The following is a 22,245-nucleotide window of genomic DNA, read 5'->3' on the forward strand; positions in this document are numbered from 1 at the left end:
CAGTTTTAGTTCCTGAACTTTCCAGGCCTCACCTGGATGTTGGCCCTACACCCAGCTTTACTGATGATCTAATCGAAGATGATTTTTCAAAGAGTATGAAAGCCTCTGAATGCAGCTTGGAAAGCACAGCCGTGGAGTGTATGTCAGAATCTCGGGTGATGAGAGCCTATTTATAACCTTATGATAATCAGCAGAAATGAAAATAGGAAGTCTTCAGGAAAATATTAGTAGGGATTTCATGAAACATTAGCTTATCATTCTTCTTAAATTTGTATAATAATTCAGATTGTTCCAAAATTAATCACAGAATCACAGAGTTGGAAGGGGCCATACAGACCTTCTAGTCCTACCCCTTGCCCAATGCAGGATGAACCTAAAGCATCTTTGACAAATATTCATCCAGCCTCTAATAACTTTCTTTGGTATTAAAAAGGAGTCTCGTGGGACTTAAAGATAATATGTTTACTGTAACATAAGCTCTCCTGGATAGAAATAAAGACACAAGGAAGTACTTTTGTATCCATGATGATTACAAGAGAAAAATATTCTAAGTGTTTGATTTTTAATTTATGCCAATTTCTTATTCTCCACATAAGAAACTGAAGTATGGAAGTCCACCATAAGCTCTGCAGATTTCTTGGGGGAATCTATCAGTATGGCATGTCCACATTTCTCCAGAATGTGCACTTGGGAATGAGGAATGCCTGCAGCTAAAACTGCTGCTCCAGATGGATCCAGCACCTGTACAAAAAAGAAATGAAACATAACATTTACATGGTCCCTTCCAACTGGATCTTTTTGCTCCAGTTTGGCATTCAAACACAAGTGGAGCTTTTGGGAATATTCAACCACATCTTCCCCTAATTCCTCATTTTCTAGCTTTCCCCTTCCTTTGATGTGATCTCTCCATATCTTGATTTCTTAAAATCAGGGCTTTTTTTCAGCGGGAACACAGTGGAACGGAGTTCCAGCACCTCTTGAAAATGGTCACATGGCCGATGGCCCCACCCCCTGATTTCCAGACAGAGGGGAGTTTAGATTGCCCTCCGCGCAGCAGCGTGGAGGGCAATCTAAACTCCCCTCTGTCTGGAGATCAGGGGGCGGGGCCACCGGCCATGTGACCATTTTCGTCGAGGGCGATTTAAACTTTTAAAAATTCTTCCCTTGTTCCAGCTGACCCAAAGTGACATCATTGTGCGGTCATGAGTTCCATCACTGAGTTCCACCACCTCTTTTCCCAGAAAAAAAGCCCTGCTTAAAATCGTTTTTTAAAAGACTGTAGTCAAAATGGCTTTGTATGCTTTGTGGACTAGGAGTTGCACATTTGTTAAGGTTCCCTCACACACACATTGGCACCATTTTCCTTGCCTCAGCCTCCCATGGCTGCCATTTCAACCCTTCCCAATCCACCAGAGATATTTTTTTCAGGTTTTTTAAATATCACCAGTTACTAGATCATGGGCCGGGGTGAAAAGTGGCTACAGGGGGCTGAGGCAGGGAAAATATGAAGGAAAATGCCATGGGTACATTCTGTTATCATTGCAATTGCCTCTCCATTTGAAAGTGGCAATGACTACTAGAGCTAGTTTGGTGTAGTAGTTAAGAGCAGCAGCACTCTAACCTGGAGAGCTGGGTTTGATTTCTGACTCCTCCGCTGAAGCCAGCTGGGTGACCTTGGGTAAGTCACAGCTTCTCGGAGCTCTCTCAGTCCCACCCACCTCACAGAGTGATTATTGTTGTGGGGATAATAATAACACACTTTGTAAACCACTCTGAGTGGGCGTTAAGTTGTCCTGGGCAGTATACAAATCGACTGTTATTATTATTATTATACATGGACAATTGTCATCATAGGGAAGTGGTCTATAAATGGTGTTCAGAATTTCAAAGATATTAAGAAATCAGTGCTCAGCAACCTTTAATTTCAAAGCTTATGAGAACTAGAACAAGGAAATGCAAGAACAAGTGAAATGTGAGACTTCTGGTGAAAGATGCTTAGATCCAAGTTTCATTAGGACATGTGGAGATTCATAAAATATGTTGAGTTTTGTACCTTGTGCATTTTCTCATTCAATCCTACATTAATATAATTAGAATAAATTAAATAAGCTTATTAAAAAACTTGTAAAAACATGCAACAGAAATCCTAATTCGTGTCATCCCCAAAGATATAAATAGAGTACTTACCTTGTCCTCCTTTCCCCAGATGACCTGTGTTGGAGCCCTGATCTTGCTCATTTGGTCATGGAGGCTATACAAAGACTCCTCACTGAACATGTCAAAGAAACCTTCCCAATTAAAAAAAAAACAGACATGGCATTACTTTTTATATCCATTAAATTCAGAACCAGAAGGTACCACAGGAAAGTCCCCCTTCTCCAACTGACTCCTACTCCATGACTGAAATCCAAGAATGCCACCCAAGCCAGCCCATCACCTCTGTTCTTCCTCCTCCCTCATAGCTTCTGTAGACAGTCAATCATGACTCATCCCACCATATATATTTGGTAGAGAGTGCCCTCAAGTCATAGTGAACCCTGGTGGGATTTTCATGGCAAGAGAATAACAGATGTGGTTTGCCATTGCCTGCCTCTGCAACCCTGGTCTTCGTTGGAGGTTTCCCATCCAATTACAAACCAAGGCCAATCCTGTTTAGCTTCCAAGATCTGATGAGATCAGGCTCACCTGAGCTATCCAGGTCAGGGCACCTAATATATAGATCAATGTATTTTCTGGCAAGGAGTGCCCATGTTCAGCATCCTCCTTGCTTTTCAGCTGTCAGTGTCGTCTCTGCTGCAGGCTTTTGTGTCCCTTCAGTCCACTTCTTGTTCTAAGTGCAAGAGTTTTTAAGGCTTCCCTTATGTGCTGGGATATGCATGGCTTCATGCTGGTGGCAGAGTGTCACTTTGTGGTAGAGTGTCACTTTGTGATCCATCTAGCTTGTCCGGCTGCAGAAGCATGTGCAAGCTACAGTGACGCTGGTGCTGCTAACTCCGTGTCTTTCAGTATATGGTGTTAAGATACAGTCTAATGGTTTTGCTTTCCCGAGAATCATCCTGTTTCCTGGGTTGTTTAGTTGTTGCTGGCTTCCCTGTGCCCACATTCCTCTTCTAAGCTTGTTAAGACCAGTAGACTTTGCCTCTTTCTAAGTAGGTAAGGGATATTGTTTCTTGCTAAGCACACCACAGATAGGTCTGTGATGAGGATCAGAACTAGAAAAATGGATGGAGATGTCACACAAAAGCTATGATGCCTCCTTTTAATAGATAAAAGGATTACTAAAAGAGAAGGGACATCTGTAGGCTTTCATCTTGGTTGGACCACAGGGTCATAAGCAGGTTGAGGATGGTGGCAGCATCACCACTAATATGTTTGAAAAACAACAACAGGTTTTCCCATTTGTGATAGCTTCCATTTTAAAAAATACATGACAGTTTGTTTTTAGTATACTGTTCAGCACAGATACTGTATGTGTGAAAGGAATCAAAGAGACTTACAGAGATGGAGTTTCACAGGATGAAACATCATGGGGATTCTATTCTCTGCAAGAGGTAAACCTGAATTCATATACTCAGCAGTCCTTCTTAGAATCTCTCTACACATGACCTCCTACACAAGGACGCTCAAGTGTAGGGAGACACAACCTTAGCCAGGAAGTCTAGTTTAAAAAGACTGTCAATTTCATCTCTGTACAGAGAGCCAGCAGAGATCTCTCCTGAGTGGGTTTTTAAAGTTCATTTTCGCTTCCCAGAAGGGGAGGCGAAACTGACAGAGCCTCATGTTCAAAGACTCTTAAGTGTGAAGAACTTTGTGTGCTCACTTACATTTTAAGAAAAAATTGTTGTTTGGCTCCCGCATTTCCATGAGTCCTTTTATGATCTATGAGAAAAAGAGGAATCTGTTTCAGATCACAGAAAGTGCATGGAAGTAAGGGGTCATAGTATGAATAATGTAACATTTCTCATAAGGAACCAGCATGTGATGCTATTGAGCTGGAGTAGTATGTTGTCTCTCTTTGTTCATTCACAGTTCCCGTAGGGTAGCCACGTTAATCTGCTGTAGCAAAAATAAGCAGAGGTCTTCAGGCACCATAAGAATTTTTTTTATTCCAACGAAAGCTTTTGTAGACTAAAAAACAACTTCTTCAGATGCACTGAGTGGATCCTCACTATGCAGACACTTAATAAATAAACAAAGTAATCCTAAACAGAGTTATTCTAGTCTAAGCCCATTGAAATCAATGTGCTTAGAATGGAGTAACTCTTTTTAGGATTGCACTGCAAATCCCAGCATATTGAGGATCCACTCAGTGAATCAGAAGAAGTAGGTTTTCCAGTGAAATCCTAAGCAGAGTTACTCCAGTCTAAGCCCATTGAAATCAGTGGGCTTAGTCTGAAGTAACTCTGCTTAGAATTTCACTGTTCATCTACAAAAGCTTTTTCTGGAACAAAAATCTCCTTAGCCTTTAAGCTTCCACATGACTCAGAGCTGTGCAAGCAGCCTTTCTCCTTCATTCAGGGAGCCTTCCTTATTCCAAAAGAGCCTTACATAAAGTGAAAGTAGTAGGACTGCTGCACTAGGATTTGCTGCATGTCACAGACTCTTGGGAGGGGATTTGGGGGAGGAGAGGAGTGGTGCCATCTCCTCTCTTCTCATGCACTCAGAGCTCGTAGAGCCAAGTGCCTGGCCAGAGGAGGTGGTGACAGTGGGAAAGGACAGGCAGCCAATAATAACTTGAGGAGCAAGTTGCACGCTGTTGGGTTCTGGGTGTTCTTTCCCAGACAGCCCCAGTTTCTAGAGTCCTGTGATGAAGCCACTCAGCTACCCACAACTAAGCCTGTAAAGATGAATTTCTCCATACCATATATTCCTCCATACTATTTTTCCAACCTCTAATGCCCTCATCCCCTAAAAATCTGTACTTTCTATTTCCCCCATAGAGGAAGTACAGAGGCACCATATGAGGAAAATGGGAGAATAGCTTAACCCTCTTTCCTGTGCCTTGGCCCTGATCCCAATTAGACAGCCCTGAGCTGCCATTTACTCATTAAAAGCTCATGGAAGATGTCTAGTCTGGCAGTTAGAGGCTCGACATTAGAAATGGGCACGAACCGCATTACAAACGTCAAAACCCCATGAAAATGGCAATCGCGCGATCGTGACCCAGCGGATCGTGATCATCCATGGCCAACGATCCAGTGGTTGGGAGAGGCCTGGATCGTGGTGTTCGGGCTTCGTTCAGGAATCCAGACACTCATGTGCCAGCAATCTATTCCCCTGTCAACAGAGCCAGGGGAATGCCTGAGCTCTGTTTGCCCTCCTTCTGTCGCCCTGGAAACCCCAATGGAAGCCCACCAGGCTCGGCTGCTGCCAGCCTCAACCACGTTCCTGCCCTCAGTGGGAATACCAAGGTGCTCCACTTTGGCCTGGCAGGTGGGCACATGGGGGGTGCCGCCAGCAAGTGGCAAGACCACCTGCCTCCTCCCCGTGCCCGCCAGGCCCAGCGGCCGCTGGCATCACCCACCGTTCCTGTATCACTGGGAAGGGAACAGCGGGGCACCCCTCCGCTTTCGCCTCCACGACCCACGATCCACAGTTCAGTTTGGGAACGGGAGATGTTCGTTGCTGTTCGGGAATTTGGGATCATGGTCTGCACCGAACCACGATCCTCTGGATCGTTAATTTTTTTGGTTCATGCCCATGTCTACTCGACATACATTTCACAATATCCATTAATCACAAAATGTAATGTCTATATGCAACCACCAAATAAGACCATCTGTAGCTAAGGAACAGGCTGCTATCAATAAGCTGATATTATCACAGCATTATCTCCAAGATTTAAGTCCAGGAGCATCTTAAAGACCAACAATATTTTTCCTGCGTATAAACACCCTGGAAATCTTGTCAGTCCTTAAGGCACTACTGGACTCGAGTCTTGCTGTTCTATTGCCAACCAACATGGCTACCCTCCTGAATCATCTATATCTGTTTCCCAAACCAACCAGAAGCTGCCATCTCAGTCTTAAATGAGTGCCTTGAAGCCACTATGATGATAGCAAACAGGCTAAAATTTAATCAAGTTAGAAGAGATGCTGACAAGGACCGCAGCAGTCTTGGAAAAGATGGACACTTTTTATATGGGTAGTGTTGTGGTGCCTCTGTCAATACAGATAACATGTCTTGGACAGGGTCCTTTTACACACAGGACTTTTTGACAAACAAGATTATGATAGCCATTAGAAATACTTTTTCCCATCTGCATCTTGCACAGAAACATATGCTAGATAGCTCTGATCAGGTACATCAATAGCCTCCCAATTTGACTACAGCAATGCACTCTGCAAGGGGCTCCACTAGAAGAAAACGCAGAAGCATCAACGAGTATAGAATTTGGCTGCCCATCTTTGTCATGTTAATATTATGACAGTAAAGAATGAGAGGTATTTAATAATGGCACCTATCCTCTGGAACTTATACCACATAGAAAAGAAAAAAGACACCTGTCTGCTTAGAATTTGGAGACAGTGTAAAGTTTTCTAAACAAACTTTTTGCTTCTGTGGGATTGTGAGAAATTCTACAGTGATTGCTTTTAACTGGATTATGACATTTTCACAGGATATCTGATACTGTAAAATTGCCTGCCTGAGGAGGACAAGAAGGCTCCAACGCTTCTGTTGTTTCACACAAGGTACGAAACAGAAATGTTCAAAAGGGCATTTTTATCAAGTGATTAGAATTGTAGTGTAATAGAACAGCTCAGGAGATCCCTTTTGTAAGGGATAGGATAGTTTACCACCATTTATTGTATGTATCACCTTTTACTGAATTGTGTTCTACTTTTGTAACCCACTTTCTGCATTATATGTCATGTCTTAGGCTTAGAAAAAGCTGCACAGCCTTATTGGTCCATGCAAAATCCATAAACCAGGAAGAAAATCCATGTAATATCTTCTATTTGTGCTAATTTGGTTGGTTCCATAAAAGGTATTTCATGGGTTTTGTTCATGTTTTATTGTTCTTGTCTTAGACAAGTTTTTTGTTTGCATTGTTTTCCAGTTTTGTGATTCCAGTCCTACACCATTGTTTACTAGAGGTCTCTGCTGTTCAAATTAATTTTTTATGTTTTGTAATCTGCCTTGAGTCTCAGCAAATAAGGAGGATTTTAAATGGAGTAAATAAAAAAGATTGCTTTCTATGTTTTAGTGTTCATCATTCACATTAAAGTTTTTGATGTATTGTGTAACACAAATACCTTAATAAAATAAATAAAAACTAATCCAATAGCAGTACTGTAAAAAAAGCCCATCACAACATCTTTATAGAAAACTATGACCTGGTTGGTCATAGTTTGTTGCCTGCTAACATTCTTTGGAATGGGGGAATAAGCAAAAATTGCCTCTCCTTCTGTTAGTGGAAATTGGCATGAAGATCTCAGAGATAATAAACTCAAAGAACTGTAAAAATGTTCTATATTGACATATGCTATCAAAACAATAGAGCATAGTAACTTCATGTCTGTTTGATCTTTATAACTTTATCATGCAAATTTGAGCATAAGGATTACGTTCTTGAGCACAAGCACATTACATTCTTCCTCATCTCAGTTTTTAGTGGCACTTTTCACTTTTTCACCTGTTTAGGTAATTTGATGTGATTGTATATACCATCTCTGAGCAAGTCTTTTCCTTGTTGGATAGTCAAGGGAATAAAAAGAACGTTGTCAGTGGCACGATTTTTACACAGCACCTTCAAACGCTTCATGATCTCTGTTTCTGTTGGACATCTCAAGCCTAAGGATTAGGAGAAAAGGCACAGTTTAGAAGGATCTGACCTGTGGCTATAAGAAGGGGAGAGCTCTGCATGTGCCAGAAGAAAGTAGAGACTAGATTGGAAAGGTGGAAGGAGTTACTCATGGCTGCAGACTTTTTCCTGGAAGCCCTTTTTTAACTTTTAAAACTGCATTAACAAACTAAACCTGAAGCTTTTGACACTATGGAATTGACTTTTCCATAAAAGTTAAGCTTGCCTGTTTGACTTCTATTTGTCACAAGGCACAAGATTTATGTTAGGAAAAAGCTGATAACCTGAAATATATCTGTGAAAGTGTTAGGCAATTTTCATTGCATTGTTTATTGTGTGCTTATACTGTTTCATTGCATTGTTCTTCAATTTTGTACTCCAGCTTTACTGCATTTTTTAAAAATTGTGCATTCTGCCTTGATTACATGCCTTAGGATATTCTTTTATTAGAGATATTGTAAGGATGAGATATGCGCTGTAATACATCAATGGACTCTATAAAATGATAACTTCATAATAATCTCTGTTCCTATTTATTATAAACAGAACACCTCTGTTCCATTAGTCTGCAGACTGGACCAGATATCCCAGCTAGAACATTCTGGGATAAAACTGCATTAGTTTAGTTAAGTGAATTTAGACACTCACCAACTGGACAAAGGAGGGACAGGCAGCAGACTTCTGATGGATAGTTAGCAGCATAAATCCCAGCAACCAGTCCACCCATGGAGATGCCAACCAGGTGAAAAGGCTTTCCGTTCAGTCCAATACATTCAACAAACTGAAGGAAGCATCATGAACAAAGGAAACATAAGGACATGGTGCAACACACAAACAAGTCCATGTCATCCAGCATCCTGCTTCAAACAGGGTGCCCTACAAGCAGGGCGTAGGGGCCAAAACCATCTTACTTTAAGGTGAGGAGCCATTATTCCATGCAGCCGTAAATACAGGAAACACCTTGGCTCTGAATACCTGAGATAGGCATGTAAGAAGATGGATGGGCGATGAGACATACTAGTTGTTGTTATTCACACTAGAACAGTTCTCAAGATGGATCCCACTTGGAGAAAACTTTGTAATTTTGACCCCCAAAGAAGGGCACTGGAAAAAGTTTCAGACCAACTTCTAGAACCAATCAGCCAGATAAGGATAAAAGGACCAGAGTGAGGGGCTTAATGATACTCATCTCAGCTAATCATCCAGGAAGGATACCACACTAGATAGCATTATGAGCTTCTGAGCAGATCAGGAGAATCAAAAGGGACTCCATCCTGACGCAAGTCACCAGCAACGGTTATTTATTTATAAGGTAGCTGAAGCAGCTTCAGTTTTAAAACTGGGTATTAATCCAGATTCAACTGGGTCCAAATATTCTGGAGAAGATGTCCAGCCATCATTCATTTAAATGCCTGGTTCAGAAATGGCGTAATTCCTACTGGGAGATAGCTGTTAAGTGCCTGGCTTGGAAATGGGGTAATTGTTACTGGGAGACAGCTGTTAAACTCACTTGGGTACACAAATGGCTTCTTCAAAGGGGATTTCATGACCCATGGGGCTGGCTTAAGGGTAAGTAGCCTGATTCGCTTAGTGGCGCCTGGACTTTTTCTCATGTTATTTGGTTCAAGTAGTTATAATGTTTTTATTGTATGTTATAATTGTATATTTTGTTGGAAGCCACCCTGAGCCCGCTTGTGGGAAGGGTGGGGAATAAACTGAATAAAATAAATAAATAAAAATAAGTGCTGAAAAATGACTGCCAAAATGTATAACAGGGTTCCTCTTAGCAGTCCATTTATGATGGTTCATGCAGCAACAGTCATAATAATTCCAACCTTTAGCTGATCTGCAAAATTTGAGGCCAAAAATCAAGCACTCTTATTAGAATCTAATTTGAAAACATCCGAATACCTCTAGAACAGAGGTCAATGATTTCATTGAGCCTGTGGGCACTTCTGGAACTTTGAGCATGGGAAGCATATACCATAAAATGGCTGTCATGGAGATCAGGTCCAACCATAAAATGACTGCTGCAAGGCACTGGGGCCAAAATGTTGGGAGAGTCCAGCCAAGCATCATCCTATGATGAGGACAGCAGTTTCTGAATGCATGCTCCTTGCAGACACAGGTGTTGCCTTCTCCAGGGCTTTTTTGAAGCACCTCCTGCTACAACGTGGTAGAAGAAAGTCAGCACTAGCTATCTGTTAGCAGAAGAGATGCTTTGGGGATGAAGCAAATGGGCACCAAGAAACCCATCAGTGGATGCCATAATGCACATGAGCACCATGTTGGGGATCGCTGATCAGGAGAGAGTCCTTACCTGGTGTATCCTTTTAACTTGATCAAACGCTGTGTAGCTATCTGCAGGCAAGCAAGTGGTATCCCCATGACCAGGCATATCAACAGCAATCACATGGATGTTTTTAGGAAAATTCTTAAGGGGGAAAAAAGCCAGAAATGGGGATTTCAAGAAGTGAAAGCAGAGACAATACATATCGACCTCATTATCATATCCCTTTTGGAACATTTTACACTGCCTCTCTCATTTGGAGAGACTGATGTCTCACTTTATTCAATGGGGCTTATTGCCAAGTAACTTGTACCTAACCTATATTTAATTGATGGTGTGCTTCAGTGTTCTGGATAGGCACTTGGCTGGAAAGTCTTTCTGATTCTGCTTGCTCCTGGTTTATTGTTTGGGAGAGGTGGGAGGTTGCACCATATCCTGTTGCAATTATTATTCTGTTCACAGTAGCAGAAAACTTATTTTGTTATGATATTTGTTTTAGTTGAGGCTCAAATGGGGGAGGCTATATGGATTTTTTGTCCAGAGGTCCATTGTGGCTCTCAGCGGCCCTGACAGGATGCATATATTCAGGGCCGGCCCACCCATTAAGGCCGGTGAGGCCGCCGCCTCAGGGTGCTAAGACTCTGGAGGGGCACCAGCCCAGGGGCAGGGGAGTGTGCTACAGAGCTGCCGCCACTGCCGCCAGTGGCCAGGAGCACGTGCTGGCGGTGGCAGCATGGGGCAGCTGAGCGGGCAACCTCCTGTTCAGTTGCTCTGAGGGCCAGGCGCAGCCGGTGGCCAGGGTGGCCGGCTGTGACTGGCCCACAGAGCAACTGAATGGGAGGGCTGGAAGCCCCCCCCCCCCCGTGCATGTGCCAGGCAGCACTAAGCTGCCTCAGGTGCCTGCGATGCTGGAACCGGCCCTACATATATTATTAAGAATGTGATCACGCACACATATATACATTCGTAATGATATAATTAGAGCTGCAATAATAAATTCCGGTGTTCTCTTCTGGTAACTTTTCATAATGCAGTTTAATGTCAAAGCTGAAGAGAAGAGAAGAGTGTGGCCATAGCAGCAGATGAGCAACAAGGCTGAGGTAAATCAATAATACCCAGGTAAGAACAGGAACTGTTCCCCATCACCACAACTAGGACTGCTACCTGTTGGTTGCTGAAGCATCATAAGATATAGCATCTAGGAAGGAATGCCAGGGCCTCGCCAATCTCCCAGTGACCCCTGCCTCTGCCCGCTGATAACCAGCTGATTGGTGGGAGGAGGCAGGCCCGAGAAATAAGGGGCATGTGCTCTAAGGCACCCTGTGGTGATGTCTTTTCCTGTGTGACCTGGAAATGAAGGTGTTGCACCAAGGACGATTCTTTAGGAATGGACACAAAACACCCCAACACCCACAAAATGCCAGGGCATACCAGGCAACCCTAATAGCAACGTACACATTTCCAACTTCTCCTGTCTAATCATTAAGGTTAAAAATGTGTTTGTATGGTGAAGTCACAAACAGGTAGGAAACTTTCAGCTCTAAACATCTCTGTATACAGGTCTTTGAAGTAGTGGAGAAAGCAAGTAGAAGAAAGGGGTCTGACTAGCTACCTATGTGAATCTTTCCTAGTCCATTTGCACCCCAACAATGTTCCTCAGTAACAACAGCATTATCTGCCTCCATAAACTTACCTTGAGGGTGATTAACCACATGTCCTTGTTGAGCGCAAACCCATGAAGCATCAAGACAGAAGGCTGAACGCCGGGTTTCCCACGGGACAAGTAACAGAACTTGTAGCCATTATGTTCAGCATATCTCACTTGCAAGCCATTTATATTTTTCACAGCCCTAACACCAAAAAGGACAAGATAAATGAACAAGATTTCATCACAGTCATCGTTTTTTTGTGCTCATTATCATTCACAAAACTATTACAATAAATTAGAGATCTTCTCCCTGATATCTAATTTCCTGTGGAGGGTAATCAGTTATAGGAGTCCCAACTGGAATAGGTTCAGAGCATTTTGCTGTCCCAAGCTCTCTCTCCCTCTCTCTCCCCCTCTGCCCTTGAAACTGGCCCTGGCGTTCACTTGCAGCATTTACTTATTCATTTGTTTAAAAAAAATCTGACCTGCTTGTCCTCAGAGGTCAGGACACATTACAAGAAAAATTACCCTACAAACTATGCAGTTAAGCAGATGCCACTATAAAAATTTCACAAAAATACAAAAGTGCATTGATTACTAAAACTTGATTACGTAAATGGCCATAACTTTCATCCAATAGCTCTTTGGAACTACTCAGCCATGTGAACTAGGGGGGATACCCTTCAAAAATTATAATTTTAATTCCATATTAGAAAGCTGGGAAGGACATAATTACAACTTTCATTTACTGTCCCAAAATGGGGAGTTGTGTATATGTCAGGTCAGGTGTATACATCTTGTCTTGTGTTATGGCTGTACACTTGTAGGAGATACTCTGATATGACAGGCTTAGCACAGGGACAAATCTGAGTAGCATCTCTAGTTAAAAGTATCAGATAGTTAGTAGGTGATGTGAAAGATCTCTACTTGAGATTCTGGGGAGCCACTGTGTGTTATGTTCCATCAAGTCGCCTCCGACCTATGGTGATCCTATGAATGAAAGATTTCCAAAATGTCCTATCATTAACAGACTTGCTCAGATCCTGCAAACTGGAGGATGTGGCTTCTTTTATTGAGTCAAGCCATCTCATTTTAGGTCTTCCTCTTTATATATATTGTTAGCATAGTCCCTTTAGAATGCTGTGTTTTTTGTTTTTTATGTTTACTGTTTATGGTTTTTATGTTTACTGTTTATAGTTTAAATAAAGAAAATTCATCCTGGCAAAAAAAAAAAATTATAGCACTGCCCACAGTTTAGGACATAGAACAATATTCACATATACATGACATATCTGTAGCACTCTGCTTTATGAACGTGCTTTCAGCCTGTCAATGCCTGGAAAATTTCCCAGATACTATCCTAGATAACCACTTACCATATCAAAAATCTAATCAGTGCTGAAGGCTGCAGAAAGTAGACTGTGAGGAAAATAATCAATAAAATGCCTGGGAATATCAGAAGCAGTTGAAACAAAATGAAGTCCATGCTTGCTTGTTAAGTTCATTCGAGTCTGCATGTAGTAAAAAGCAAACAGACAATGATGATTACAGAGAAGCGGCAGCATGCAGGACAATAGCGGTTTACAAACCCAGCCTAGATTTGCCATAAGCCTGTTTGGGGGTGCCAGCAGTCCAGCAAATAGTGGGGGAATTTTTTAAAAAGTCATCAGCAACTTCTGGGTTTTTCTCAGAAGTGACACTACACCTCTCTAGTGTTAGCAGTCAGACACCTCCCTCACACTGAATGGGCAGTTTATGGATATGGAATATCATAAGCCCCTTGCAATGAATCCTAGACACTGCCTGACCCCAGGCAGAACGGATGCCAGCTGGCCTGGAAACTGGAAAGTTACCAAGCCATGAGTCATAAGTAGAGATGGGCATGAACAGCAATACGAACTTTAAAAAGCCATGAACAGCCCAATCAGCTGTTCGCGAACAAGCTGTTCACGAGGCCCCATTCGAAATGAACTCTAAACGAACAGGTGGTTGTTGCAAGCCTCGTTGTTGCTGTTCATCAAGCCAGACAGTCTGGCACCTGCAATCAATTCCCTTGGCAACTGGAGGCAGGAACTGCCTGAACTCTGTCTGAACTCCTGCTGTTGCCTTGGAAACCCCAATCTAAGCTCAATTTAACTTGATAGGCAGGTCTTCCTTCCAAATGTGGAGCTCCAAATTTGTTACAAGGAAGCAAAGAGCAGGGGAGGGGGGGCTCCCAGCTCTGGTTTTGCAGACAGTGAGGGAGAGAGAGTTGCTGTTGGCATTTTGAGAGAGAGACAGGGAGAGTGCATTGGAGCTTCAATTTTCTTTGTGTGTGGTGGGATAGGGATCTACCCCTTCAGGTTCCAGGGCTGCTGCCAGGCTCTGGGGCCAAGCTGTTATTTATTATTGGTACATTTCCTGCTGCCTGCTCAGGTAAGGTTTCTGGGAGTGGTGTGGTAGGGATCTTGATGGCTGGAGGACAGCCTGCTGGCCCCCATGAACAATGAACAATGAACATGTTCATGAACAGGTCATGTTTGTCAATGTTCGTTGTTCATTTTTCATGGATGGCAATGAACAACGAACACCATGTTCATTTTTTTCTGTTCATGCCCATGCCTAGTCATAAGAAGAATGTTTGATTGATGCCCCCCCCCCATGGAGAGCAGTAGAGAGAGCAAGGTGTCCTGAAACATCTCCCTGCCTAATCTCATCACCTTCCTCCACCTTTCCTCTCCCACTTACCTAATCAGGGCTGTTCAGCACATCTGATAGCCTCCCTATCCGGTAGTTACCAGGTCATCAAACAATATTTTTACCTATTAAGCTATTAAGCCATTGTTTTGGGGAGTAAGGTGTCAGCATTGCTCCAGGGTATGTTATGCCCTATAATTAGCCTGCGCAGCCATGTGGGACCCATCCATGCATCCTCAAGTTCACCTGAGCCTTCTCTCTTCCTTAAATCTTTGCAACCACAAGAAAGTGTGTGTCACGGCTTTTTTTCAGCTGGAACGTGGAGGAACTTTAAAATCTTCCTCCCTTCCTCCAGCTGACTGGCAAGGGAGGGCGATTTATATATATATATATATATATATATATATATATATATATATATATATATATATATATATATATATATATATATATATATATATATATATATATATATATATATATATGAAAGTAAGTAATTGATTACAGCAAAAGCTAGTAAAACAAAACAAATCCGAGATAAGAGATAAGTTATTACATCAGCAAAAAACCATGTGACGTGTCTGACAACACTGGAACCAGTGTATTTAATACATAAAACACATTACACAGTAAAACACATAGTTCTAAAATAGCAGTTCATAAAACAAATACTACAGTCCACATATACAATATCATTTAAAAAGTTGCTAAACTACAGGTACCAGAAATTGATAAAGTGCTGGTGCTACAGACTGCTACAAAAAATTCATTGCACATGTATATTGTTAAAGTGCAAGTGCATTGTAACAACTCAGCATATTCTTTTTTCACAGGTTCTTGTAAGCAACAGTCCAACAACAAGTGGAGAGTTCCAGTAAAACAAAATCAATCTCTTGTTGTATATTGTTTCTTGTTATTATTTCTGGGCATAACAATAAGATCAGAACATTAATGATAGGAAAATTAATAAAATAAAAACCATGAGGATAAAAGAGATTTTTAAAAAATTGCAAAAGCAATTATATCACATTTTCAGCTAAAAGGAGTCTGCGTTTCCTAATAAGTCACTGAACTCTGAGTGTCTTCTAAAAGGAAATTGTGCAAAATTTCTGGTCTAAAGTTGAAATAGGACTGCAAAGGGTTGAATTTAGACAAGAGAGGCATTATAAGGCAAGCCCGTTCCTCTTGATATAGTTTGCAGAATAAGAGAACATGAGTGACCGATTCCACCATGTTGGTCATGCATGGGCATAGGCATTCATGCATTGGCACACGAGCAAATTTACTCTGCAATACGGCAGAGGGAAGTGCCTCAAATCGGGCTCAGGAGAATGCCCATCTGTAAGGCTCATGAGTGATGTTGGAAAGGTAAGGAGCAGCAGTAAAACTGGGGCTGGATTTTAGACATTTGAAGTTCTTGAGTAGTAGAGCTTCTTCATTTTGTAATTCAATATCAAGAAGTCTCTGTGTAATGGAAGTTCTTGCCATTTGTAGGCTTCCATGAAAGAGATCTTCTGGAACTAAAACTATCTGTTTAATCTTATTAAGAATTTGTGTAGACCAAATAGGATAGGGGTCCGAGGCCAGAAGGAAAAGTATTAGGCCCTTCGACTTGTAGTGAATTTTTAGCCAGAGTGGTATTGCTTGTTCCCAGACATTTGCTTCTACTCTGTGTAGACTGGCCTCTTGCCTGAGTATTACATTGGAAGTGCATTTAGGTACACCAAATAGGGATCTAAGAACTTTAGACTGGATGATTTCGAGGGACTTTAAGTTGACAAAGGGACCGATCTGAGAGGCATATAGAAGTTGGGCCAATGGTTTTGCTTGATAGATTTTTAAGGCCATAGGGAAGAAGCCAGCACCCTTCCTTCTAAACAGTCTAAGGATAGCATTTGCACTTCTCTCTGCCTAAATAGCTGATGAAGACAAATGCTTTGAAAATTTGGAATTATAAGAAAAGGTGATACCTAAATATTGGAAGTTCCTGACTTGTTCTATGGCATTTCCTTTATTTATTTATTTATTTATTTATTTATTTATTTATTTATTTATTTATTTATTTCTAGACCGCCCTCCCCGTCCCGTTGTACTTCCTAAATGAATTACTGAAACGGACAATTTTAGTTTTAGTGAAATTGATAGTTAGTAGTTCGGTGTCACATTGCTCGCTAAATTTTACTAAAGCTCGCTTAAGACCAACCCTTGTTTGGGATTACAGCATCATCAGCGTACATTAAGATTGAGATCTTTCTGCTGCTTGAAAGTGCTGGCGTATGAGTATCAATTGTATGAAGACATGTAATTAAGTGGTTGACATAGATGTTAAATAAAAAAGGGGCCAAAAGGCAACCTTGCCTGACTCCTTTTTGAACCGGAATTCTTTTCGATAAATTGCTTTCTTGTGTAAGTCTTATCTGAAGGCTGTTATTTTTATGTAAATTAATTAACAGAAGTAACAGCCTTCTATCAATACCCATGTCAGCCAATTTGGCCCAAAGCCGCCCCCTAGATACTGAATCAAAGGCTGCCTTGAGGTCCACAAAGGCCGCATACAATGGATTCTTCCAATGTTTCACATATTTGAAAATAAGACCAGGCAGTGATCAAGAGTACAGCGACCAGGTATGAAGCCGACCTGTTCAATTTCAAGTAGGTTATTTTGGTCTAGCCAATTCCACAATTTTCACCATAGAAGTTTGGTGTATGATTTACAGATCATGTTCAGCAGACTAATTGGCCTATAATTCAATGGATCCAAGGGACTACCCGTTTTGAATAGGGGAATGATTATGGCCAGGCCCCAATCTTTGGAGATCTGAGTTGAGGTATCTATATAGGAGAACAAATTTGCTAGAATTGGGGTCCACCAATTTATGTGTGATTTCAAGAGCTCAGCAACTATAAAGTCACCTCCAGGAGCTTTTCCAGATTTCAGTTTCAAAATTAACAAAATCATTTCCGATTCAGAGACTTGGGGCCATTGTGTTGGTTATCTAGAAGAATAACAGAAGGTGCAACATAGTATTGTTCCCATAGTAGTGTTGTAGTACTTTTCTCAAACCTCTGCAGAAATGTGGTTAGAGGGATTAGAGTTCTTGGTTTGCAGATAGGAGGTAATCTTCCGGAAACTAACATTATCTTTTTCTCTAGTAGCCTTAATAAGGGATTGCCATAAAAGGGAGTCAGCACTCAGCTCTTTTTTTGGCTTTTAACAGCTCCTTATATTTTTTCTTTTTAGATTGTAAATCAAGTTTAGTAGTTAAATTTGGGCTTTGTTGAAATGTCCTGAAACACTCTCTAAGCATCAATTTCGCTTGGGTACACTCCTGGTCAAACCATTTTTTATTGCCATGGGCCTCCAAGTATCGGTAGCAAAGGCTGGAGTTTGGTAGTTAATATATGATAATAGTCAACTGGAGAGATCTCCCTGTCAGTATTAGTTGCTAAGACATGTGAGAAGAACTGACCATCAACTGATTGAGTCCAAAGAGAGAAATTCTCTTTAATATGAGAGGATCATTTCAGTCTGGTCCTCCCTGTATGTTTAGCGGGTTCAGACTCAGGTACTTTGGGGCAAGGATGGTCCCTGAAGGGACACAATGGGCTAAGACTTTTAAGGACTAAAGGTAAATGGTCACTTTCTGTTCTTGCATCAATCGAGAAATCAATATGCTCATCATAAAGATCTTGAGAAATAAGAATATAATCAATAGTCAAGTGCTTTAGGCCTGACCAAAAAGTAAATTGGCCAGGGTAATCATCCGGTAGTAGACCATTTGGAATAACCAGATTTAGCCTAAAAGCCATTTGAAAGAGGCATGCACCAGCAAAATTGACAGTTGGATCTAAAGAGAGATGCCTAAAGAGTGGCCAGAGTTCATCATCAAAATTAAGGCCACCTATATTGCACTCACCAATCAGGGCGATTTAAACTTTTAAAAAGCGGGGAGTTTATATTGCCCTCCATGCCCGTGCGGAGGGTGTTTTAAACTTTAAAATCCCCCCTTGCTCCAGCTGCTTTGCCGCATGTGGTACCAGGGGCACCACCTCTTGCCGGGAGTTGGCCCGTGTGCTGCCAATCCACTGAGTTTCACCACTTGCAGAAAAAAGCCCTCTGTGTATATAACAATGACAAATATATGGAAACAAAAGGCTATGGTTGGTTGTTTCCTCAATCCTATGAGGTGATAACTGATGCTGAGCAAATCTACAGGAGAATCAGGAGAAATCTACAACTGATCCCTAAAGGGGAGGAGAAAAAAGAGTTGGCTACAGATACAGCAAGATCTGAATCAGGAAAGTTCACCACTGATCAACTGCATCAGACAACAGACATGAATAGAAACAATATACTGTCCTTCAGGACAACTTAACACCCACTCAGAGTGGTTTACAAAGTGTGTTATTATTTTCCCCATAACAATCACCCTGTGATGTGGGTTGGACTGAGAGAGGTCGGGAAGTGGAGGAGTGAGGAATCAAACCTGGTGTTCCAGATTAGAGTCCTGCCACTTGTAACCTCTACACAAAACTAGTTAATAAAAGTTCATTTTATGTTGTACTGCATCCTGGATCCAGAAAGTTATTCATAAAGAATGTTACACTGACAACTTGTTGTCAGCTTCCTAGGGCTGATAGAGCTGTTAGTCCACAGCTGTGAAACCGTGCATCTCTGTGTATCTTTCTGTATAGCTGTCTCTTTGTGAATTCTTGTTTATTCTGAAGCTTACTCTATTCTCAAATAAAAGGTTTTTAACAGATCGCTGTTTTCAGGTTCTTGGGTTGAAACTGCCACTACAACCATCACTGGCGTGGAAAATAGATAATAGTAGATTTTTCATTTTCAGTTCCCTGGCATGTCGTGTAGTTGTTTGCACTTAGATGGAAACAGACCTGACTCCTTATCTTCATAAGTGTCTTTATGATGTGGATAGAGTTGCACTTCATACAGAAAACTATGATGTCCTTTATGATAACAAATCCCAGAGATGTAGTTTTATGCAGCTAAATGAGTCTTGTAACACCCTAGACTAACCAAAAATTATTCTAGCAAAAGTTTTTATGGACTAGAACCAACCTCAGATGCTTGACTAAAATATTGTTAGCTTTTATTTCTGCTGCAAAAGACTATGCCAGCATCCTCTCTGAAATTTTCTTTATCTGGTTTGACTCTAAGTTTTGGAACATCATTAAAATATTATCTGTTCTCATTTCCACGTTAGAAGGTACCTATGCAAATTGATACAAAAAAGAGTTATTTTAAGGCCCATAAAAGAGTTTGAGGAATTGCTTTTAGCAGATGATAAAGGTATTATTTCTAGTATGTATTCTTGTTTATTGAAAATGACTCCAACCTGATCAAACCTTTCGCAATAGGTGGGAAAAAATATAGGAAACAGATGATTCAGCATGGAAATTTATTTTCACTTATGGTATTTCCTTCATAGTTTGCCTCTCTTTTAGAAAAAAAATTGTAGAAAATGATTTACAGGTGACATTCAGCTCCTTTAAGACTGACAAAGATTTATAAGACCGGTACCTGTATATGCTGGTTCTATAAAGAAGATAAGGCTCATTTTTTTTCAAATGTGGTGGGCATGTACACGTCTCCAGTTATTGGAAGCAAGGGGTGAAAATTATATAAATTATATAATTTTATATAGTTTTATATAAAAAGAATTGGAAGAACAAATGTGCTGAATTTATTTACCTGATTTATCTAAACATCAGCAAATGGCCGCCTTACATATGATTACAGCTGCCATGCTGGTTTTTGCCAGGCAATGGAAACAAAAAAATATTCCTAGACGACGAGATTGGTTGTTGAAAATAAAGGAGATCTATACTTTAGTGAAATAAACTACATTAGAAAAATAGAGATATTTATAGTATAGATCTTTTTTGGTCAAGAGCAATACAAAGAATGGAACTAACAATTATATAACTGGAAATGTTATCAATATTGTCAGTTGATGGTGAAGGGGTTTATAAGTCTATGGAGGCAAGATGAGGGGACTTAGGTTGATAATGTATTTTACAATTATTGGTATCTTTTGTATATATCTGTAACCTGTTTAATACATTTTTAAAAATGAACCTCATTTTATTTTATTTTTAGAATTCAGAATTTTCTGCAAACCTGGGACTATTCTCAGGTTTGTAGAAAGATTTTTTAAATTTTTTTTTAACAAAAATTATCTGTTCCCCACTCAATTTAAAAGAACATCAAAATTGCTTACCTGTACCTGTTGCTCTTCAATGAGTGCTGTCGCATTCATGCAGATGGGCAACTGGTGTGCTTATATATGTATCAAAGATCTGCTATGGCTGATCAAACTTTATCAACCCCCTAACATCACTGAAATGACAACAGCTATTTCTGATTGGAGATAATAGCATCTCTCCACTTGAGCTAAGGTATTATCTGCAGATTACGTGCAACGTTGTGATTATTAGGGCAGGACTAAAAGTTGTAGACGTATAAAAATAGAATTACAATGTATCACTTCCATATATGAAAACAGGAAGTTCTTTCATGGGATAATTGGCAAAGATTGTTGCGATGAAACGACTTCTCATCTACTGATGTACTTTACTTTAATTTACTTTACTTTAATTGAATTTTTATACCGCCCATCTCCCGAAGGACTCAGGGCGGTGTACAGCAAAAGTAAAACATACAAATATAAAACAATAAGAATATATAATATAAACATATTAAATAATTTAACTAAAAACAGGACAATTCACTTAAAACACATTTAGGCCAGCCCCGCTTGTTGGAACAATAATGTCTTAAGGTCACGGCGAAAGGTGTGTAGGTCAGGGACCATACGTATCTCCGGGGGCAATTCATTCCAGAGGGCAGGTGCCCCGACAGAGAAGGCTCTCCCCCTGGGGGTCACCAGCCGACATTGTTTGACCGACGGCACCCTGAGGAGGCCCTCTCTGTGGGAGCGTACTGGCCTGTGGGAGGCTATCGGTAGCAGCAAGCAATCTCGTAAATACCTAGGCCCTAAGCCGTGGAACGCTCTGAAGATGGTAACCAGCACCTTGAAGCGCACCCGGAAGACCACCGGAAGCCAGTGTAGCTTGCGCAGGAGAGGTGTTACATGGGTGCACCGTGTCGCTCCCATAATCACCCGCGCGGCCACATTCTGCACTAATTGCAGCCTCCGGGAGGTCCTCAAGGGAAGCCCCATATAGAGAGCGTTACAGTAGTCCAGACGGGAGGAAACGAGGGCATGGGTGACTGTGCGCAAGGCGTCCCGATCCAGAAAAGGACGCAACTGGTGAACCAGGCGAACCTGATAAAAAGCCCCCCTGGCCACAGCCGACACATGATCTTCTAATGACAGCCGCGCATCCAGGAGGACACCCAAGTTGCGAACCCTCTCTGTGGGGGCCAAAATCTCACCCCCGATAGTCAGCGATGAGACTAGCTGGCTATAACGGGGCACCAGAAACCACAGCCACTCGGTCTTGGAAGGGTTGAGTCTGAGCCTGCTTCTCCCCATCCAGATCCGCACGGCCTCCAGGCACCGGGACATCACGTTAAGGGCATCATTGGGGTGATCCAGGGTAGAGATGTACAACTGAGTATCATCAGCATACTGATGGTACTTTACCCCAAAACCACGGATGATCTCACCCAGCGGCTTCACATAGATGTTAAACAGAAGGGGCGAGAGGACTGACCCCTGCGGCACCCCACAAGTGAGGTGCCTCCGGGTCGACCTCTGCCCCCCTGTCAGCACAAACTGCAAGCAGTCAGAGAGGAAGGAGGAGAACCATCGCAACACAGTGCCCCCCACTCCCAGCCCC

General features: G+C 41.5%; 1 protein-coding gene across 1 annotated transcript; it reads right to left on the reverse strand.

The window, feature by feature from the left end:
• Positions 1-423: 423 nt before the first annotated feature.
• LOC129328918 (monoacylglycerol lipase ABHD6-like) lies at positions 424-20,700 on the reverse strand. The gene is made up of 9 exons (XM_054978244.1): positions 20,661-20,700; positions 13,119-13,253; positions 11,788-11,944; positions 10,125-10,238; positions 8,453-8,585; positions 7,637-7,794; positions 3,825-3,879; positions 2,188-2,288; positions 424-741 (listed from the first exon to the last, which is right to left on the reverse strand). The coding sequence occupies exons 2-9, from the start codon at positions 13,226-13,228 to the stop codon at positions 568-570; spliced, it is 1,002 nt and encodes a 333-aa protein (XP_054834219.1). The 5' UTR covers positions 13,229-13,253; positions 20,661-20,700; the 3' UTR covers positions 424-567.
• Between the last annotated feature and the right edge of the window lie 1,545 nt (positions 20,701-22,245).

This window comes from Eublepharis macularius, chromosome 4 (genome assembly GCF_028583425.1).
Source record: "Eublepharis macularius isolate TG4126 chromosome 4, MPM_Emac_v1.0, whole genome shotgun sequence".
Lineage (NCBI taxonomy): Eukaryota > Metazoa > Chordata > Lepidosauria > Squamata > Eublepharidae > Eublepharis > Eublepharis macularius.